Source organism: Mustela nivalis (assembly GCF_964662115.1).
Source record: "Mustela nivalis genome assembly, chromosome: 5".
Lineage (NCBI taxonomy): Eukaryota > Metazoa > Chordata > Mammalia > Carnivora > Mustelidae > Mustela > Mustela nivalis.
In genome coordinates this window covers 70,668,620-70,689,082 of record NC_139024.1, presented here as the reverse complement: position 1 = coordinate 70,689,082, position 20,463 = coordinate 70,668,620, and the positions used below count along the sequence as shown (strand labels likewise).

Genomic DNA, 20,463 nt, shown 5'->3' with positions numbered 1-20,463 from the left:
GATACGTGTATATTACTTGTATGTTACTTACTATAATCGTAGGACACATCATTGCTGAAGACAGACTTACATCAAATGCCTAACCCCCTGGCTCACTACAAGCAGGTTTTTTTGTTTTTTTTTGTTTTTTGTTTTGTTTTTAGCAACTGGAAAATGATAGCTGCTCTGTCACACAATGCCATTAAATCACTTATCTAGGTGAGCATAGTTTCTGATGTATTTATGCTTCGTGCTCTGTATTTTCGGTACATGGTAGACAACCCTTTTTGAACCAGGTACAGCTGAACGTTCTGCATTTATTTAACAAAACATCAGTTTAGCAACTATCATGTGCCAGGCACGGGGCTTGAAGTAGGATACAAACAGATGCCTTGTACTGTCCTTACCTTCAAGCAGCTCACATCGCTAAAGTGAATGAGAATGATGGAAGGTATTCTGGAGACAATTCTAATCTGAATAATCAAAGTTGCTGAGGAAAGAAATACCTAACAGTGAGCATGATTTTCTGTTTAAAATTTTTATTAAGCGGCTTTAAAAAAAAAAAAAAATGGAAACGGACATATGCCGCTTCTAAAATGGCATATCTTCTCTCCAGTTCAAGTTTTTCGGTCAAAAATCATCTTAAATTATTACTATATGGAAGATGGAATATTGTTTTTTTTCTAGCCAGAATTTGGAATAGGGTTTTCCAGGAATATTAAGGGTTTATCATTTCTGTGTATTTATATGAGCTCAGAAGTCCATGATTAGAGGAATTCAAAATATTAGGTGAGACATTTTTGAGGATGTGCAGGGTGAGATGGAAGGCGAGGCAAGTACAGCTCAGAGGAAGAAGAGGAGCCTGGTTGCATTGAAACTCTTGTAATCAAAACTATTCTGCAAGTGATTGGTGTAATCAGTCTGTGCACATCATCTACATAAAATCAGCATTGGAAAAGTAGAGCAGTATTTCCCAAACTGTAGATGTTTTTGAAATAGAGTTCTGTGATCACATAAGTATATGAAGTATCTCTTAGCATGTTAAAAGTTCTGACATGTCCTGGATGGAAGACATCTGTTTAATTTCTTTAACTCAGCATTTTCTTTTCTTTTCTTGAAGTGGAGTTGACACCCAGCATTAATTAGATTCAGGTATACAACGTAGTGATTGGACCACTCTACACATTATGCTAGAACTCAGCATTTTCTAATCTTGTGTGACTATATATATATATATATATATATATATATATATATATGCATCTCAGACTCAACTCAGGTGGTGGACAGGAATTATAACTTTATATTCTTTATCTCAATTTAATTTCTATTTTGAGACCAAATCTCTATATGTGGGAGCTGTGAGAGCTTAGAAACATAATTTCAGTCAGGTATACTTTAAATTCACTCAATGTTTTATGTCAGTTATATCTCAATTTTAAAATTTTGGGTTTTTTTTTTCCTCCCCATCTCTCAGGCTTGAACCAAATTCTAACAAGCTTAGTTAGAACCAAGAAACCTGAATGCTTGAGTGAGTGAGTGATTATGTGTATGATACTGTTTGTGGGTCTGTGAGTGTATATGTGACTGTGAGTGTATGTGTGTGTCTGTAGCTATGAGTGTGTCTGTGTGTTGCTATGAGTGTGTGTACAACTATGAGTAAGTTTGGCTGAGTGTGTGGTATGTCTCAGTGAGAATCTGTGTCTGTGAGTGTGTGTGTCTGTGTGACTATGTGTGTGGCTCTGTGTGAGTGTGGGTGTATGGCTCTGTAAGTGTATGTGTGGCTGTGAGATTGTGTGAGTGTGTGGCTCCGTGTGTATGTATCAGTGTATTGTGGGGGGCAATGTACAGATGGTGGTCCAAACATCCAAGGATGTTTCTGCCAACCTCTTTCTTTTTCTGGTCCTCCCAACTGCCTTTCCCTTCAAGTTGAATAACTCTGCACTACTTCCACTAGTAGGGGTGTGGGACTCATTCTGCTGCCTTCACTCTTCTGGGACCCACCAACACTCTACTCATCTCTTCTCCAACTGCCTTTTCTAACTTCACCCCATTTTCTGTTGAGGATGCATTGCAGCAAGAGGGGCCAGAAATTGTGACTTCTGAATCCCAAAGTCCAGAAGATTCCTGGACTTTCTGCTTTCATCCTTGTCAGATCTTTTCACTCAGTCATGTAGCACAAGATGGTCTTGCTGCTAGAAATGAGGGAATAGAAACGATCATGAAAAAGAGGATGGCAAAACAAGATATGACAAAATATTAACTATTTTTTTTTTGTTAACTCACAATGTTACGTTAGTTTCAGGTGTACAACATAATGATTCAGCAACTCTATAGGTTATCCTATGCTCACCACAAGTGAAGCTCTGATCCGTCACCATACAATGCTATCATAGTACCATTGACTGTATTCCCTATGCTGTGTCTTTCATCCCTGTGACTTATTCATTCCATAACTGGAAGTCTGTATTTTCCTCTCCCTTTCAACCTCCAGCCCCCACCCCTGAGGGCAACATCTGTGCTTATAGTGTCTGATTCTGCTTTTTTTTTTTTTAATTTATTTAAGATACTGACTGATAGTCTGTAACATGTAGAACACTAGTTACACTTTTCAGAAACTTTTTCTTGGGGCCCAAGCACCCATACTTTCAGATATTGCAGCTTTCCTCTGGGGAGTATTTTAAATAAAAGAGAAACGGAGAGAGAATGAGAGAATGAGGTATTCATCATGGCACTTTTCTAAGATTCTGGGCATCTGTCACTGTCAAGGAGGAGAAAAGATAGAAAAACAAAGAAAATACCTTGAAGGGTGAAAAAGGATGAGTATTGGAGCATCAGGAAAAATTTAAAAGAACATGGAGAAAAAGTGAGCTAAATGCTAGTCACATTTGCTCTACTAGTCACTAAGCTACTTCCAGAATCTTATTCTGAAAGTATATATCATATATATCATACTCAGCAATATATCATACTTAATGGAGAGACACTTAAAAAGACTGTGGCAGGGTGCTTAAGTGGCACAATCAGTTGAGCATCTGACTCTTGGTCTCAGCTCAATCATGATCTCAGGGTTGTGGGATCAAGCCCCATATGGGCGGGCTCTGAGCTCAGTGGGGAGTCTTGAGATTCTCTCCCCCACCTTCTTCCACCTTCCCTCCCTCCACACATAAAATAAATAAATAAATCTTAAGGAAAAAGAATGTGGCAAGTTGACCCAGTAGGATATATTGGACCACGTGAAACTTAATGAGGTACAGGGACCCCCAAAGCCCTGTCCCCTCCCTAGCTGGCAAATTTTTAACAGCTCCTCATGTAAGGAGAGAGAGGTCAAAGTTAAGACTCCTTTCACAATGGCCACTGAGAGTGCAGAAGGTATTGGAACCTAATTGCTTGTAATTCAGAAAATTCACCTATAGTTTTATCCGTATGATTCATATTCTAGGTCAGAAAAAATTCTTATTGCTTTTTAAGTTTCAGTTCCAAAATCCTATTTAGATATTCTCTGCTTCATAAATTCCTGGCTTTGAATTGAGTCTAATTGCTGTATTACCACGATACTGCTGAGAATTTCTACCCATGCCTGAGTCTCCTTGAGCCCTTGAGTCTCAGACGTGGAGTGTATAGTCACAGAAATAGAAAAAGCAAGATGGTCACACTTAACTCAGTAATATCATTAGCAACATTGTGACTCCAAGTAAGGTTTCCAAAGTCTGCTCCTATGTGGTTGTACAGGTTGTAGAATGCACAAAAGTACTCAGCCGAGACGGAGTTTAGGAGCTTACGTCCCGGGCTGCTCAGTATGTCCACTCTCTCTTCATTTTTCTGCATATGCTCAAAGAGGACCCTTTTCTTCTCCTAATTTGCAGAAAGGAACCACATAAGCAGACAAACCCACCCAGTCTTTAACTGATTGAGTCACAGGGGAAGTAGTAAGAATGCATACCTATTGCATAGCCACTCCAGCCACCCTCCTCTGTGCCTTCACCTCCTCTGTTCCCTCTGCAGCCCTTCCAGCTCTCCATCAAGATTGTGCAGCATCAAGATTGTGCCTTATTTATATTAGCCTAATGAAATGTTCCATAGGTATTTGAGTAAGGGCAGGAGAGGAAAAGAGTGAGAGCTTTTCTAGTATGCTCATAGATATCGAAGTACTGTGTTTAGTCTATAGATACTGACTGAGACTGTAGGCCACATATTTTAGCCAAAAGTTATTGAAAAAAATGATGCAGTGGAGGAAAAGAAATCTTGCCAGTGTTGCTCTGCACTCCTCATTGCCATTTCTCTTCACTTTTGCTCTCTTCCCTCTCCCTCTGCTCTCCCTCTGTCATCTCTCACTCTCTAATATTGTTCCTGATTCATCAACAGAAAGTACCATATTACATAATGGCATGTGACTCTAGAATCTCATCTACATTAAAGGTTCTCTTTCTAAAATATTGCTGTTTGGTATAAAAAAAGTTAGCATATGTGGAAAGAAACAGTGACTTTGTATTGTCAGGATGTCCATCTGTAGCAAGGAATCCAATAAACTGCTAAGAAGTGTCCTCATTCTGCCTTACATATGAAAGTGGGAGACCCTGAGATTTCAAATTACAATTAGTTTTTGTAGAGTGAAAAACTGAGAGGCTGGCAAGGTTTAAAGGGCTGTTATTCACACTAATTTTAATTAAGTGACTCCAACTTGATCAGACTATAAAACACTTATTAACAAAAGTATATGATTAGCAGTATTATAGTCCCTGACCCTAGAATTACATTTTAATTTCTACCGACACATTTTTATGTCTCTCAAACTACTATACTATGCATATACATACCAGTAATAGAACCTGAATGCACACTTTTTATAGAGCAGCATATGAATTATCTATCATGTATATTCAGTATGCTTTCTTACATGTTCTATAACAAAAAGGAAAAGATGCTTCTTCCATTAGTCTACTTGATTGTTATTATTTTCTCATGAAAAAAGGGTTCCTTTTTATTGTGGAAGAATTGGGGGCTTACTAATTGGTATCCATGTTGAGAAAAATTCCCAGATCTTATTATATAATGCCATCTCTCCTGAGGGCAGTAAGTCATTTTGAGGAAACTGAGCTGAAAATAATGGGTTTTTGTTGGCTGCGATAATGATCATTGTATATCGTTATTCTAGTGGAGCAAAGTCTGTCTGTTAATGGTAAACAAAATGAGATGAGAGTATATGTGGATGTGATCATAAGCTCTGCATATCAAGTAAGGCAAGGAGAATTGGATTAAAATTCAAAAGTGTCTTCCTATTATCTTTATGGAATACCACTTCTGAAGAGATTGTGGGGAAATTATATACACTAAAATGTTAGTTCATATTTTACAGTAGATAATTAATAAGCAATTATATTTGTGGGTGATGTATTCTTCCAAACAATATTTATACTATGGCTTTTGCAATTTATACAATATTTTGTGAATATAATTAAAACTAGTAATCTCATTTTAAAAAATTATGGTAAAAGGTTAATCCTCTAAAAAAAAAACAATTATTATGGCACTTTTAAGTGTTCTAGAAAACTCAGAGTCATTGACTTTGGCCCATAGTTGTGATGTTATTAAAATGCCCTCACATGATGTAATGGATTTAAATAATTTCTATTTTGAATGGTAGAGAGCATTTCTCTACACAGTGGCTTATATATCTGCAAGTCGATGAGCATAAAAGTAGTGTACTATTGAAATGATATTCTCCCACATTGTTTTTGTTCCCCTTCAATTTTGATCTTTGCCGCAAAAGACTTTTTATTTTGCTAAGATGGCACAGATGACAGAGCCAGCCTGACTGTAAGACTAGAAAGGCCCTGTTTTGCTTCTCCTTTGGCAAGTGTGGTTTAATATGAAGCGTGAACAAATGTAACTGAAAGAGAAGACAGAGCAGAATATAAATAGATGCCTCCTGAAACCCTGTATCTGTGCATCTGTGACATTAAGTAGCATTTTGAAACAACATATGGATAAAGGGAAATTTAATACTACAATTTTAAAAATCATCTCTGCTATGCCTCATAAATAAACAATTTTTTCCCAATAATATGTAAAATAGCATTTAGTCCTTAAAAAAAAAAGAGAGAGGGAGAGAGAGAGACCTAGTTTGTTAATACGAGTTGTGGGCACAATTAAGCATCACCTTACAGCTTGTTACCCCAAGATGCTGGCATACCTGCTTCTTGGGAAAGGCTCTTCAGTGAAAATCTGCCTCTTTATGGAAATGCAAATATATACAAACCTATTATTAACACAGACATACCCACAGCCCCCATCTGAATAATAATGAGACTCTTTGGAGTCACAATTTTCTATTTAATAAATTCTGAGTTCTCACTGCTGAATTTCCTTGCAAGTCTGTTTCCTCATAACAAGCTTTTGTTACAACAACAACAAAAAATGTGAACCTTACATATTTGTACAGAAAACAACCAATTGGAGTAGATACATATGATGTGTTGCACTACAAAGGCTTTCCAACATGGACCTGGATTCCTCCGGAGTGCCAACAGCAGATTTCTTATTATGCTTTGGTCTCGTCTTCGGTGCCAATGACAAGATTTTTTTTTTTTTTTTTCCTGGCTGAAATCTAATTACTAGTGGGGCTGGCAGGATTTCATCTTGTATCTACACTACAGTTATAGAAAAACATTTTTTAATCACCTTGCATTCGAGAGAAGGAACACTTAAAAGGAAAGCTTATCATCCTGGGAGAGGGTAGCGTGAAAAATATACAAACATTGCCCCCAGTGGGTTTTGTGTGTTCCTCCCAGATACTCACTGATGAAATTTTTCCCCGTAGGTGTGCAGAAGGCTATTTTGGACAACCTTCTGTACCCGGAGGATCATGTCAGCCATGCCAATGCAATGACAACCTTGACTTCTCCATCCCTGGCAGCTGTGACAGCTTGTCTGGGTCCTGTCTGATATGTAAGCCAGGTACAACAGGCCGCTTCTGTGAGCTCTGTGCTGATGGGTATTTTGGAGACGCCGTGGATGCAAAGAACTGTCAGCGTAAGTCCTGAACTACTGACGCCCCTGACAGAATTGATGCATTGCACCTCAAAGCAGCTGATGAGTTCTTGATTGGGGATTGGAGGGAAGGAGATGAGGTGGATACATGTATCATAGAACCAGAGCCTGTACACAGAGTCTGCACATTTTAAAATATTTCTTTGTACGAGTAGAGTCCATCCTTTGAAAATCGCTGCCTTGTCAAAGGGTTGTTGTTTTTTAAATGACGCACACATTTTTGTAGATGTGTGCAATGAAGATTAGTAAAACAAACTTATGCCCACAATAGGAGAGAAATTAGGTAAGCCCCATTTATCCTTATTGTGTATCTCAGTGATAATCATTTTCTTAAAATGAATTTATCTGTCCCTGTGATTGCTTTGGTACCTGTTTATAGGTGTTCATCTGTTATGCTTTCACATGTGAACTTTACATTCTTGCATTTCATAATAGGTGTAAAATTCTGCCCATATTTCTATGCAGTGGCATTTGTAATTGTTGAATGATTGACCTTCACCTTAGGACTATTCACAGAATGCTATTTCCGCATTTCCTTTCACAAAATTGGCTATTGTAGGGCCTCACCCATGTTAATCAGTACATTTCTCCTGTCACCTCCTCCTCCTTAGCTGTCTTATTTGACACTGCATATAATTTACTAATGCTTCATATTAGCAGTAACATAATGGGCAAAGGAAAGCTTTCTGTGCAGAATCCAGTGGAAGGTGAGTCCATGTCTGCACCTGAGCATTTTTATACCATCCTTGACTTCACCTGCTGCCATAATCTATAGGTAGGTCAGGTTATAATATCCACAGTTCACTTCTGCCCACTTCATTATATAAGAAGGGGTTCTTCCAGTCACTCAGTTGGGACCAAGGAGCTGCAAAATTATAGAAACCACTGTAGTGTCTTGCTATTGTCCCTGCTCTAAGCACCAAAGACCAGGTAGGAGACCCCATTTCAATAACAAATGTGCCTTTCTTCTCACAGGTTGGGAAGATGAGTGCCAGATTTTTGTACTTTAAAAATGACAGTTTGTTAAATTAAAAACAAATCACTCTCACTCTCATATTCTGGTCTCTTCAGATCAAGTAAATATTTCACCTTTTATTAAAAAGCCACAAACAGGGCGCCTGGGTGGCTCAGTGGGTTAAGCCGCTGCCTTCGGCTCAGGTCATGATCTCAGGGTCCTGGAACGAGTCCCGCATCGGGCTCTCTGCTCAGCAGGGAGCCTGCTTCCTTCTCTCTCTCTGCCTGCCTCTCAGTGTACTTGTAATTTCTCTCTGTCAAATAAATGAATAAAATCTTAAAAAAAAAAAAGCCACAAACAAAATCCATAAATCGCTCTCTAGAACAATAAGCATTGATGACTATCACCTATAAATTGGAATTTTTTTAAAGCAAAATTTCCAACAGGCACAGTAGTGCCTTTAAACATTGTAGGTTTTCTTGTGTAAAATCATAGGAAGCTTAAGAAATTCTGCCATTCAAAGACATCATCTAAGATCTACAGTTTCTAGCTACGTACCCTGGACAAGACCGTTGGCCTCATGGAGATTCAGTTTCCTCATTTACATAAAAGGTCATGATTTTGTGCGGGGATGGAGGGGTGGGGATTAAAGGATCTAGCCACAGGGAGTACCCAGTGCCCTGCCGCAGGGGTCGGGGCGGCTGGGAGGCTCACACATGGTAGCTCCTTTGGCAGTAGTGCTCATGGTAGTTGTATCTGTGTTTGGCTCATTTTAGGGCTCTTTTTCTATCTTCCAGTAGTTCCCTCAATAAAGTTGAGGAGATCTTTCCACTCATTTTATTGTGGTAAACTGGGGATCTATGGAATAAGAACATGTAGGAGAATATGGTATAAAAACATTCTTAAACTATCACCAATTTTATACCACTTGCTGTGAAGTACATATAGAAATGATTAGGGTTTTTAATGTTCTTCAGCATAAGAAATATATTATCTATTTTTATAATTTTTCATATATTTTATAGCTCATCTGTGCATAGGTAGTAAACCCTCAAGAAGAAAAAATTCATGATAAATCGTTATTTTAGTTTTCTTTAGGTTGATTCATGGAAAGTATACCACTACAAAGAAATACGTTTTTTCTTTTTAAATATATATGTTATAGTTTGGGTCATATATTTCACTTAAAAATGCCAGTGCTTCTATTTTTAACTTTTTGAGAAACCTCCATACTGTTTTCCAGAGTGTCTTTACCAGCTTGCATTCCCACCAACAGTGTGAGACGGTTCCCCTTTCTCCGCATCCTCCTTAACATTTGTTGTTTCCTGTGTTGTTGATTTTAACCATTCTGACTGGTGTGAGGTGATATATCATTGTAGTTTTGATTTGTGCTTATCTGATGCTGAGTGTATTAAGAATCTTTTCATGTGTCTGTTAGCTATCTGGATGTCTTCTTTGGAAAAATGACTATTCATGTCTTCTGCCCATTTCTCAACTGGGTTAAGAAACTGGGTTATTTATTTTTGGGGGTATTGAATTTGATAAATTCTTTATAGACTTTGGATCTAACCCTTTATCAGATATATCATTTGCAAATATCTTTTCCTATTTCATAGGTTGCCTTTCAGTTTTGTCAATTGTTTCCTTCACTGTGCAGAAGCTATTTATATCTTGATGAGGTCCCTATAGTTCTTTTGTTTCCCTTGCCTCTGGAGATGTATCTAGTGAGAAGATGCTATGGCCAACATCAAAGAGATTCCTGTCTGTGTTGTCCTCGAAGATTTTGATGGTTTCATGTCTCAGTTTAGGTCTTTCATCCTTTTTTAATTTATTTTTGTGTATGGTGTGAGAAAGTGGCCCCATTTCATTTTTCTGCATGTTTCTGTCTAGTTTCCCCAACACCATTTGTTGAAGAGACTGGCTTTTTTCCCTTGGATATTTTTTCCTGTTTTGTTGAAGACGAGTAAACCATATAGTTGTGGGTCCATTTCTGGGTTTCCTATTCTGTTCCATAGATCTGTGGATCTGTTCCAAAGATCAATGTGTCTATTTTTGTGCCAGTACCATACCGTCTTGATGATTATTACAGCTTTATAATACAACTTGGAGTCCAGAATTGTGATGCTTCCAGCTTTGCTTTGCTTTTTTTAAGATGGCTTTGGCTCTTTGGGGTCTTTTATGTTCCATAAAAATGTAAGGATTGTTTGTTTTAGCTCTGTGAAAAAAAATATGCATTTAATGCGGTCCCAATCAAAATGCCATCAGCATGCTGGTGGCATTTTGATTGGGACCACATTAAATGTATATATTTTTAGGCAGTGTATCTATTTTTTAATATATTTAGCTGTTCATTTTTTGCTATATTTAGCAATATTTGTTCTCTCATTCCATGAGCATGGAATGTTTTTCCATTCTTTGTGTCATCTTCAATTTCTTTCCTAAGAGTTTGATAGCGTTCAGAGTATAGATCTTTTACCTCTTTGGTTAGGTTTATTCCTAGGTATCTTTTGACTTTGGGTATAATTGTCAATAGGATTGATTCCTTGATTTCTCTTTCTGCCATTTCATTACTGGTGTACAGAAATGCAACAGATTTCTGTACATTGATTTTGTATCCTATAACTGCCTTTGTTATTTTATTTATTTATTTATTTATTTATATTTATTTATTTGACAGAGATTACAAGTAGGCAGAGAGGCAGGCAGAGAGAGAGGGGGAAGCAGGCTCCCCACTGAGCAGAGAGCCTGATGTAGGGCTCAATCCCAGGACCCTGGGATCATGACCTGAGCCGAAGACAGAGGCTTTAAACCCACTGAGCCACCCAGGCGCCCCTGCTTTTGTTATTTCTAAGATGATGTTAATTTATGGTAAATTTAATCCTATATTCTTCATTCTAAGAAAAAAATAACTTCTAGATTATGTGGAATCTTAAAAATTGAACTATAGTATATATGAGATTCACATAAAGAAATTAAAATTATATTTTAAAAGGAAGTATGGGGAAAGATGGCAGCTACACTTGTAGTGAACATAGTATATTGTATAAACTTGTTGAACTACTATGGTGTTCACCTGAAACTAATGTAACATTGCATGTCAACTACTCTCATTTAAAAAAAAATTAATTTAAAAAAGAAATTTAAAGTATATTCAACATTTCTACTATCAAATGAAATAGATATTTACAGAAAATATTGTGTTAGCTTTTTCTCACATCCCTGCTATCGAGTATGCTTTAGCGATTATTCCCTAGGGAAAATCACAGCTGCTGCTAAGGCCAGTCCCTCAATGGGCACCAAATTTGTATCAAGTTAGCAGAAACTGAAGGCAAAATTGCTGGGAGAAAAATTCAGCCATTTTTAGGAAAGCATTAAAACTAAGCAGAACCTTGAGTCAGATGAACAGGAAAATAGCATAGGCCAATGGAATAGCTATTTATAATGTATTTTTAAGTTGTGCTCAAAATCAAAGTATCCAGAGACACGAGGCATTGCACAAAATTTACCAAAACCACCTATGAATATTCTAAATTCCTGTGTCGTCTCCCCTTGTGTCAGTGCGTTTATAGGTACCACTGAAAATACACTTGTAGGTACAGAGTGAGCCATTAATTATGTTCTGTTTGTGAAAATACCATTTAATTTTTAGACCGATTTATTATATATCTCAGAATAGCATCAAACAACTTCATAACACAGAAATGACAAAAGAGTACTTAAACCAAATGTATTGAAAATAGTATATAAGTTGCAAAACAAAGTGACTTTTAAAAATTATAATGGTATTTTCCTAATAGACTTAACACAGTGTTTTCATCTTATACTCTTTTTAACTGGATATATTTGACATATAACATTGTGTAAATCTAAGGTATACACATGTAACTTTGATATACCTATATATTACAATATTACAATATGATTGCCACTGTAGCAATATTTATTCTATTACACAATATATACAATATACACAATATTGTCTATATTCCTTATACTGTGTATTAGAGCACTATAGCTTATTTACTACTTATTATTTACTACTTGCAAGTGTGAACCCTTAAACAATAGCAGTTTTATGCCCCACCATCCATCCCTTGGTAAACTACCATTTTATTACCTGTTCTTTATGGGTTTGATTTTTTTTCAGATTTCATGTATAGGTGGTATCATGCAGTACCTGGCTTTCTTTGTCTGACTTATTTCACTTAGTATAATGTGGTCAAGGTCCATCCATGTTGTTGAAAATGGCAGAATATTCTTCTTTGTCGAGACTGAATAATGCTCCATTTATATACACCATACGTTTTTCTTTTTTTTTTTTAATCCTTTCATCCTTGATGGACATTATTTCCAGATCTTGACTATTGTAAATAGTACTGCAGTAAACATGAGAGTGTATATATCTCTTTGAAATTCTGTTTTCATTTCCTTTAAGTGTACATCCTGTAGTAGGATTGCTGGATTGTATGGTATTTCTAGCTTGAATTTTTTAAGGAAACTCCACCTTGTTTTCCCAAGTGGTTGGACCAATTTACATTCCCACCAACAGTGTGCAAGAGTACCCTTTTCATCACATTCTTGCCAGCATCTGTTGTTTCTTGTCTTCTTGATAACAGCCATTCTAATAGGTATCGGGTGATATCTCATTGTGGTGTTGATTTGCATTTTTTTGGCGGTTACTGATGTTGAATCTCTTTTCCTGTGTCTGCTGGCCACGTTGATGTCCTCTTTGGAAAAAAGATCTGCTTAGTTCCTCTGTCTTACATACTTTTCTAATCTTAAAGGTGTGTGTGTTTGTTCATATATGTGTGTCTACATACACACACAATAGATATAAAATAATACAGATTATATAACATTTATAAATTCACTCTCAAAATTGGGATAATAATGATTACAGTAATGTTTTAACAACATATTATATGCCAGGCATTATGGTATAGCTTTGCATGTATCATCATCAAAACTCAATTCCAGCATTACCATCTGGGGGATATTATTATTTAGTAAGCTTCTTAATACTCCAGGAAGTGTTTTCCCAACCACAGATCACTCTTGTTTTTTGCAGCTTGTCGCTGTCATGTCAACAGCTCCTTCTCTGAGCGTTGTGACGCCAGGACGGGACAGTGTGAGTGCAAACCTAACGTGCAGGGACGGCGGTGTGATGAGTGTAAGGTAAGGAGCAGGAGCTGATGAAGAATCACTTCCTCCTGGAAAATGTTCATGAGGCTTCAACGATGTGCGTAGTAAATATATGGAGACAGGAGTTCAGGATCACCCAATTCTATATGTACCAGCACTGGGATCATCGAAAGGTTTTTTCCAAAATAGAAAAAAAAAAAATCCTGAACTTTAGCTTTTGACCTTCAATGTATCTTTCCTTGGCAGTGAATATGTGGAGTATTTGTGCAATTCAGATGTTTTTGAAACAAATAGCGCATCATTTTAGTCCCAGTCTATGGTGAGTAAAACACTCTTTGCTCTTACGCTGGCAGAATGAAATGCATCACAACCTTTGTTTTTAGCAACTTCTACTTAACTGAAATTTCTAGTAGAGAAGCTAATCCACATATTTTTAGAGACATTGTTTTTTCTAAAAGGAAATAAAAGAGTCCAAATATGTTGCTCTCTGTTCTTGAACATATCACCCTGCCTTCCGGATGGCAAGCACCTTCAATCCCTCCACGAGGGTGACGGAGCCACACTACCTCTTTCTTATAAATATGTATTTTGGTGATAAAGGCTGTTCAACAAAACAAGCACTTCTCAGATGGCAAAGTGGCCTCTCTGTAGTCAGTTTGAGAATATCATCTGCGTCAATCTCTTGAATAATATCAAATGCTCTTTTGTTCCTTTGTTTCTATTTTCTGTTGGCTTTTAAAGCCCAGTATGTGGTGGGAGCCAGAGAAGCAATTCTGTGTGCTATGTGACTGCAATCCCGTTGGCTCTGTGACGCCGTGGTGTGATGGGACGGGAAGATGTGCCTGTAAATCTGGCTTCGTAGGGCGACAGTGCCACCTCAGCATGCAGGCACAGCGGCAGGAGGAGCGGTCACAGAGAGCGCAGCGGGTGCTGGGGCCTCCTCAGAGGTGGGCTGTCAGCAGCTCCAGCGGGTGCCCTCGGGGAGCCTATCGGGCCCCCGCTCCGGTAATCCCCGAGGCAGTGCATGGCTCATGCCTCCGCATGTCGTGTTCCGTGTGCTGCAGCAGACCTTCCCCGATGGCCTTGTTCCCAGTCGTGGTTGTTCAGTGTGCCAGCTGTAAATGTAAACACTAGGCAGTTCCTGATTCCAGCCTTGCCTTTGGAAGGAGCTATATTGGTGTATTTTTTTTTAATATTTTATTTATTTATTTGACAGAGAGATCACAAGTAGGCAGAGAGGCAGGAGGGGGGGGGGGGTTGGGGTGGGGTGGGGAGGAGCAGGCTCCCTGACAAACAGAGAGCCCAATGTGGGGCTCTATCCCAGGTCCTTGAGATCATGACCTGAGATGAAAGCAGAGGCTTTAACCCACTGAGCCACCCAGGCACCCCTATTGGTGTATTTTTAAAAGTATATTCAAGTTTCATAAAAGTCCCAACTAACCATGGATCTGGAGAAATGAAAGCTTATTTGTAGAAGCCTATGATCTTAGAAGTGGGAGGACTTGCAGGCATCATTTGGAGCAAATTGACTTCTATGAATGAACAAATGAAGGGATATCTAGCAGAGAAAGTGATTTTCCCAAGAAAATGTAGCCCACTGCTCTGTTATTCAGGTAACATTTCATCATAATTGATGGCTTTGAGACTTTTCCACATCATAAGTTTGCCCATAGTTACCACAAGTCACACATTTTCACATCCTACAAATATACCACATACATAAGTAAGGAAGCATGTTTTCTACTACAGAAGTTTAGCACCCCACCACCCCCATCTTAAAAGGCAAAAGAAAGCAAATACTGAAAGGAAGAGAGAAAGGGAGGAAGGGGAGGGAAAAGAGGAGGAAGGAGGAAAACTAGGTCCAGGACCCTGCTGCAGAGTTACAGGACACAAGACTTGCCAGAAAAGAATGACAGCCTGTGGGGGGAGCAGCAGGTAATGGATAGAAGAAGGTGAGAGTAATGGAAAAAGCAAAGGAATAGAAAAGGGGGGGAAAAAAGCATTATTTCTAGGTTCTCTTTTGATATTTTAAGAACACTAGTTCTGACATCAGACTGCCTCAGATCCAATCCCAGTCTTACCACATCCTAGCTGTAAGACTGTTCCTTCACTCTTTCTGTACACAAACCCATTGTGTAGGGTTTTTGTCAGTTGGATCCTTCAAGAAGCAGATGTGAAGAGATTTGGGGAGGAAATGCCTATAAAAGATGAAGGAGGAGAGAGCATGACGAGCAGGGAGACTTCTCCTGTGGTGCAGGCCAGATGGAAGTGAAAGGAGAAAAGGAAGGATTCTTCCAAAATGCCAAATGCTTGCCTGGCCGAAGGGGAGTGCCCGAGCACCCTTTAGCCATTAGAGAGGCATCCTGGATTGGGCAGGAAGGCTCTAGTAATTTATTGTCATCAGTCTTTGACTGGGAGAAGCATGTCCTGGGGTGAGCTCTCCAGTGGATCCACAAGAGAAAAACTGGAGGATGTCAGCCCACCGCGTTCCCACTGCCGATTAAATTACTTGACCTTTCTGGGCCTCAGTTTCCTCACTCTGTTGAAAGGTGATGGAAATAACTACCTCCCGGGATTGTCTGGAGGATTAAATGAATTCATGTTTGCAAAGGGCTTCAGAACAATGCTTGGAACCCAGCAGGCACAATACATAAGTGCTCATTGTCATTATTACCCCAAGTGAAAATAATTTCTGGGAGACCATCAGACTTCTCATTGACACTGGGTAGGGACTGTTTCTCATGTTCATTCTACCTCATTAATCTCCATTACTGACTAGGAATGTCTACTTTTTAAATTTGTTTACTACAAAAATTTTGCCTAGTCTCTGAATTAAATTTTTGTACATTAAATTCATTAAAATTTTGTTGATGAAATTTGTTTCTATAGTGTAACTTAGCTCTTCAAAGTTACATTATTTAAATATTTGAAAAGTATGGTAGAGATATTTTTTCTTACATTTTTTTACATAATGAACTTTGAAATTTTCTTAATAACTATGACTTGAAAGTTTATTTAATACTGTATAGATATATCCATTAAAGATACATAGATATGCCAAGTGAAAAAAAATTTAAGAAATAAAGATGAACTTAATGTATTTTCTCTACAATTCAGATATCTAAGTTAAGAAAATTTAGGAAATATATGCAAAATACTTTGCATAAGAAATGCAAATATATTTATGATTTGAATTTTTAAAAACAATTTTAATGTAGTATGTTCTAGTCTTTTTTTCTATGTACATATGTTTCTAGTTGTGTGTGCCTGAATGGTATGTGTGTCGTTAGAGGTATATAATTGGAATAAAAGTGTGTATATAATTTTGTATTCTGCTTTTTGAAATTTTGCATAATGCTATGTCCTAAGCATATTCCTCTCATTAAAACTGTTTCAAAACAGGATTTTAATGTTGGCATATTATTTTATGGCATGAATGCTATAAATTTAATTTAATTCATTCAACTTTCTAACACTGAGAAGTTACTCTCATAAATAATACTGTAATGGGCATGCTCATACTTTAACCCATTTTCTCAATTTCTGATTATTTCTCTAGGTCAGGTATAATATTATAAATAAAAAGCATATATGTCTTAATCTTTCCTTATATAGTGAAATTTAATTTCAAAATTGTATGTTAAGCCATTTGTTACAACTGATACTTTCTTCATTTATTTTTTAAATTTTGTTTCAGTATCAGTAGAGTTAACATATAGTGTTACATTAGTTTCAGGTGTACAATATAGTGATTCCACAAACACACTTTCTTCTTTAATAATATGATGACATCTGAATTTGAACTGGAAATAAAAATAAAGCCAGCAGTAAATACAAAGATTAAATGATTATTAAACTCTATCAACCCATTTTATACTTAAAAACCAAACCTGTTCTTAGCTATACTCATTTTAAGAGAGTAATTTTCAGTGTGATTTTGTTTTCTAGAACTGTTTTTCATACTGTTAACAATAATGGCACGAATATATAATGAGCCTTATTTGTTTCTCTTTGGGTGGCTCCCATTAAATAGCAAGATTTATTCATACCAGGAAGTAACTGTTAAGTCTAATAATCCCAAATAGGAATTATTTTTTTTACAAAGAAGTAATTACCAAGACTAATTTCCCAGATTAAAATACCGTAATAACGTGACACACTTCGTATTTTAAAATACAACCCTGTTGTACTTTAAGTAGGATATGCACTTTTCATTTTTCTAGTAGAGGTAATTTTTAATCCATCCACACTTTCTAACATCGTCACTGTAGGTCAGATAACATGTACTTCAAGCCAAAGCTGGTAATGAAAACCGATCATAGAAAGTTATTTGTTATGCATAGATAAGAGATATGCCTAAGAATAACCCAACAGAGAATAAAAGTTTTCTTTCATCTACCTAATCTGGTGCTTTGATGTGTGCCCTCTCAAATCAATTTTAGTTGTTAAAATGAAACCCTAGAACCTAGATGTTCATAAACCAATTATTTTGTCAGCATAGGCATAAATCTCTAAGTTATATCTATAATGTAAGCCCTAGAATGATAATTAGAAGTATTTATGGAGAGATGACAAAAATTAGATCAAATATTAGAGGAAAAACATTAATTTTAACTGTAGGCTTCTGGTCAATAATATCGAAAACATTTTTAACAAGCAGAAGGAGTTCATAAGGTCTCAAATTAATCAATTCAGATTATTAGGAATGAAACAAGTAAATGTTTCACTTAAAATATAAGTAACACCCCCTAGATTAGTTCCCCACATTGCTGTTAAAATCTTGGAAAATATAGGAAAGACTGGTGAAACATAGCAGACAGGAAGGATAGTACCCTAATTCTGCTATAAACTCTGATAAAATTTTAAAATAATCATACTCTTCTTTTTGGATTTTGTAGAAAAGGATCCATTAGTCAAATTACAACCTCATTGTCCTAACATCAGTGAAGAACCTCAACAATCCATAGGTTCCTCTTTCCTACCTTATGTTTTCATGTTGTGCATCTTGTTTCATAATGAGTTAATTAATTTAAGTTTAATTTTTCTCTTTCCTTTTCTATGCCAGCCTGAAACCTTTGGCCTACAATCGGGGAGGGGGTGTGTTCCCTGCAATTGCAATTCTTTTGGGTCGAAATCATTCGACTGTGAAGAAAGCGGTCAGTGTTGGTGCCAACCTGGAGTGACAGGAAAGAAATGTGACCGCTGTGCCCGTGGCTATTTCAACTTCCAAGAAGGAGGCTGCACAGGTCTGTAAATAAAACTAAACCCTACGCGTTCATTCTCTGGTTTTGGCATTTTGGCAACTGTAGCAATTCATTCTTCTGCATTCCCAGAGTTGAAAGCAAAGGCACCTTGACAACAAATACATGATCCAAAATATTTAAACTAATAAGTAATGTATATTTATTTTAAATAAGCTAAAAGTATATTGCAGTGTGAAACATTGACCTATAAATAACAGCTTGCAAGTACTCAGAAAATCCATCAGTAGGTCTCAATTCTGCTGTATGCCTCCCTGTCTGTGACCGCCAGTCACTCACTCAATGGCTGCTATAGCCTAAAAGTCAAATGTTCAGTTTTTCTTTTGCCAGCGTTCTCTTAGTTTAAACTTCACTCTCAAGTTAATGCAGTTCAATGTTCCCTTTCCCTATTGCAAAACTGGTACAAGGATCAGAGAAGTGAATACCATTTTCAGGTACAAAAAATACATTTTCATCTACTTTCATGTTCCTTGAAATCTATGATGGTTCAAGAAAGAAACAAATTAGTGCTAGGTATTTGCTAGTTCTTGGGGAAATGCGGGAAGATTTGTAACCATGATTTCCCACAAGAAGTGTTCTCATGTTCTTCCCACAAATCATGAATTAAGAAAATAGGAATTAGCATACTACGGATGAAAGTGAAGATTGAACATTAACCTTGATTTATATGCCACTAATTTGGAATTGACTCTTATTCCAACATTCACTAGGTATCACCTTTGCCTACTAAACTCACTGATTCAACACTGATGATACTCCTCTCAGTACCATGATAAATGCATGGTAAGATTTTAAAAACATTATTGACCATTGTAGCAAATTAATGTAAGAAGTGGCAGGAGTAATATCTCACATTGTTTTATATTTTATTTTATTTTTTTTAGATTTTATTTATTTATTTGACAGAGAGAGAGAGTGAGAGATCACAAGCAGGCAGAGAGGCAGGCAAAGAGAGTGGAGGAAGCAGGCTCCCCACTGAGCAAAGAGCCTGATGTGGGGCTCCATCCTAGGACCTTGAGACCATGACCTAAGCTGAAGGCAGAGGCTTAGCCCACTGAGCCACCCAGGCACCCCTTTTGAATTGTTTTTAAAACCATATCTTTTGGATATTCTCAACCACTTTCAATATATACTTTGTATCATAAAGATAAGCCATTATGTTATTCTGAAAGTTATAACTGTAGATCTTCTAAGAATCTATATATGATCTCTAAGTCAATATCTGTATATACTAAAAATTAAAATGCTGTATTTTAAAATATATTGTTCTTTTTTTAAAGATTTTGTTTATTTATTTCTTTGAGAGAGAGAGAGCCTGAGCAGGAGGAGGAGCAGAGGGGAAAGAAAATGGGGAGAGGGGAGAATCTCAAGCAGCCTCTGAGCTGAGCACAGAGCCTGAGGCAGGGCTCAATCCCAGGGCTCTGAGACCACAACCCTAGCTGAATCCAAGAGTTGGACCCCCAACCAACTGAGCCAACCAGGTGCCCCTAAAATTTACTGTTCTTTAAATCCAACTCTTACTAACGTGTTCAGTTAATGTGATTTAATGTAATGATACCGTGCATTCAAATACATTCACTTACAGAAACTGTAAGACAGAGAACATTATCCAAAATCATGAAATGGGGATAACATTAAAAATGCAAACTTAGTAGCATTCAAATCCAGAGAAATAAGATAGAAAATAGCCCCAAACAGACAGGATAGCATTCTGGTTGAGGATATGACTTCCACCAAATAGCTTGGATTGGTTTAGTGGCTCCCTGGGTAACTTGTTATGTGACCTCAGCTGAGTGACTGGGTCCTGCTGTCTCTCTACAAAATTCATCTATTTAATCAAGAAAACAATGACATCTAGCTCATGCTTTGTTTGTTTTTTTTGTTTGTTTTTTGTTTTTTGTTTGTTTGTTTTTAGAATTAGTTGAGTTAATGGCTTTAAAATATTTAGAGTACTGCCTGGCATGTAGGCATCATGTAAGTGTTTATCACTATTATGATTATTATCAGTATTTAATAGTATTCTGAATTGTGGCAAACATTCTGTTTGGGCAGGGAAAAACTAGCTAATCATTCAAA

General features: G+C 37.1%; 1 protein-coding gene across 6 annotated transcripts in view; it reads left to right on the top strand.

Annotated features, from left to right (window-relative positions):
- Positions 1 to 20,463, top strand: part of LAMA2 (laminin subunit alpha 2) — a 641,423-nt gene that overhangs the window by 383,410 nt on the left and 237,550 nt on the right. For 3 of the 6 annotated variants that reach the window (XM_082731189.1, XM_082731188.1, XM_082731187.1), the window contains 4 exons: positions 6,800 to 7,011; positions 13,053 to 13,159; positions 13,868 to 14,131; positions 18,192 to 18,372. In XM_082731189.1, the coding sequence (XP_082587315.1) occupies positions 6,800 to 7,011; positions 13,053 to 13,159; positions 13,868 to 14,131; positions 18,192 to 18,372 (764 nt within the window). The remainder of the gene's footprint in view (positions 1 to 6,799; positions 7,012 to 13,052; positions 13,160 to 13,867; positions 14,132 to 18,191; positions 18,373 to 20,463) is intronic. The other 3 variants (XM_082731191.1, XM_082731190.1, XM_082731192.1) reach the window with 1 other exon arrangement.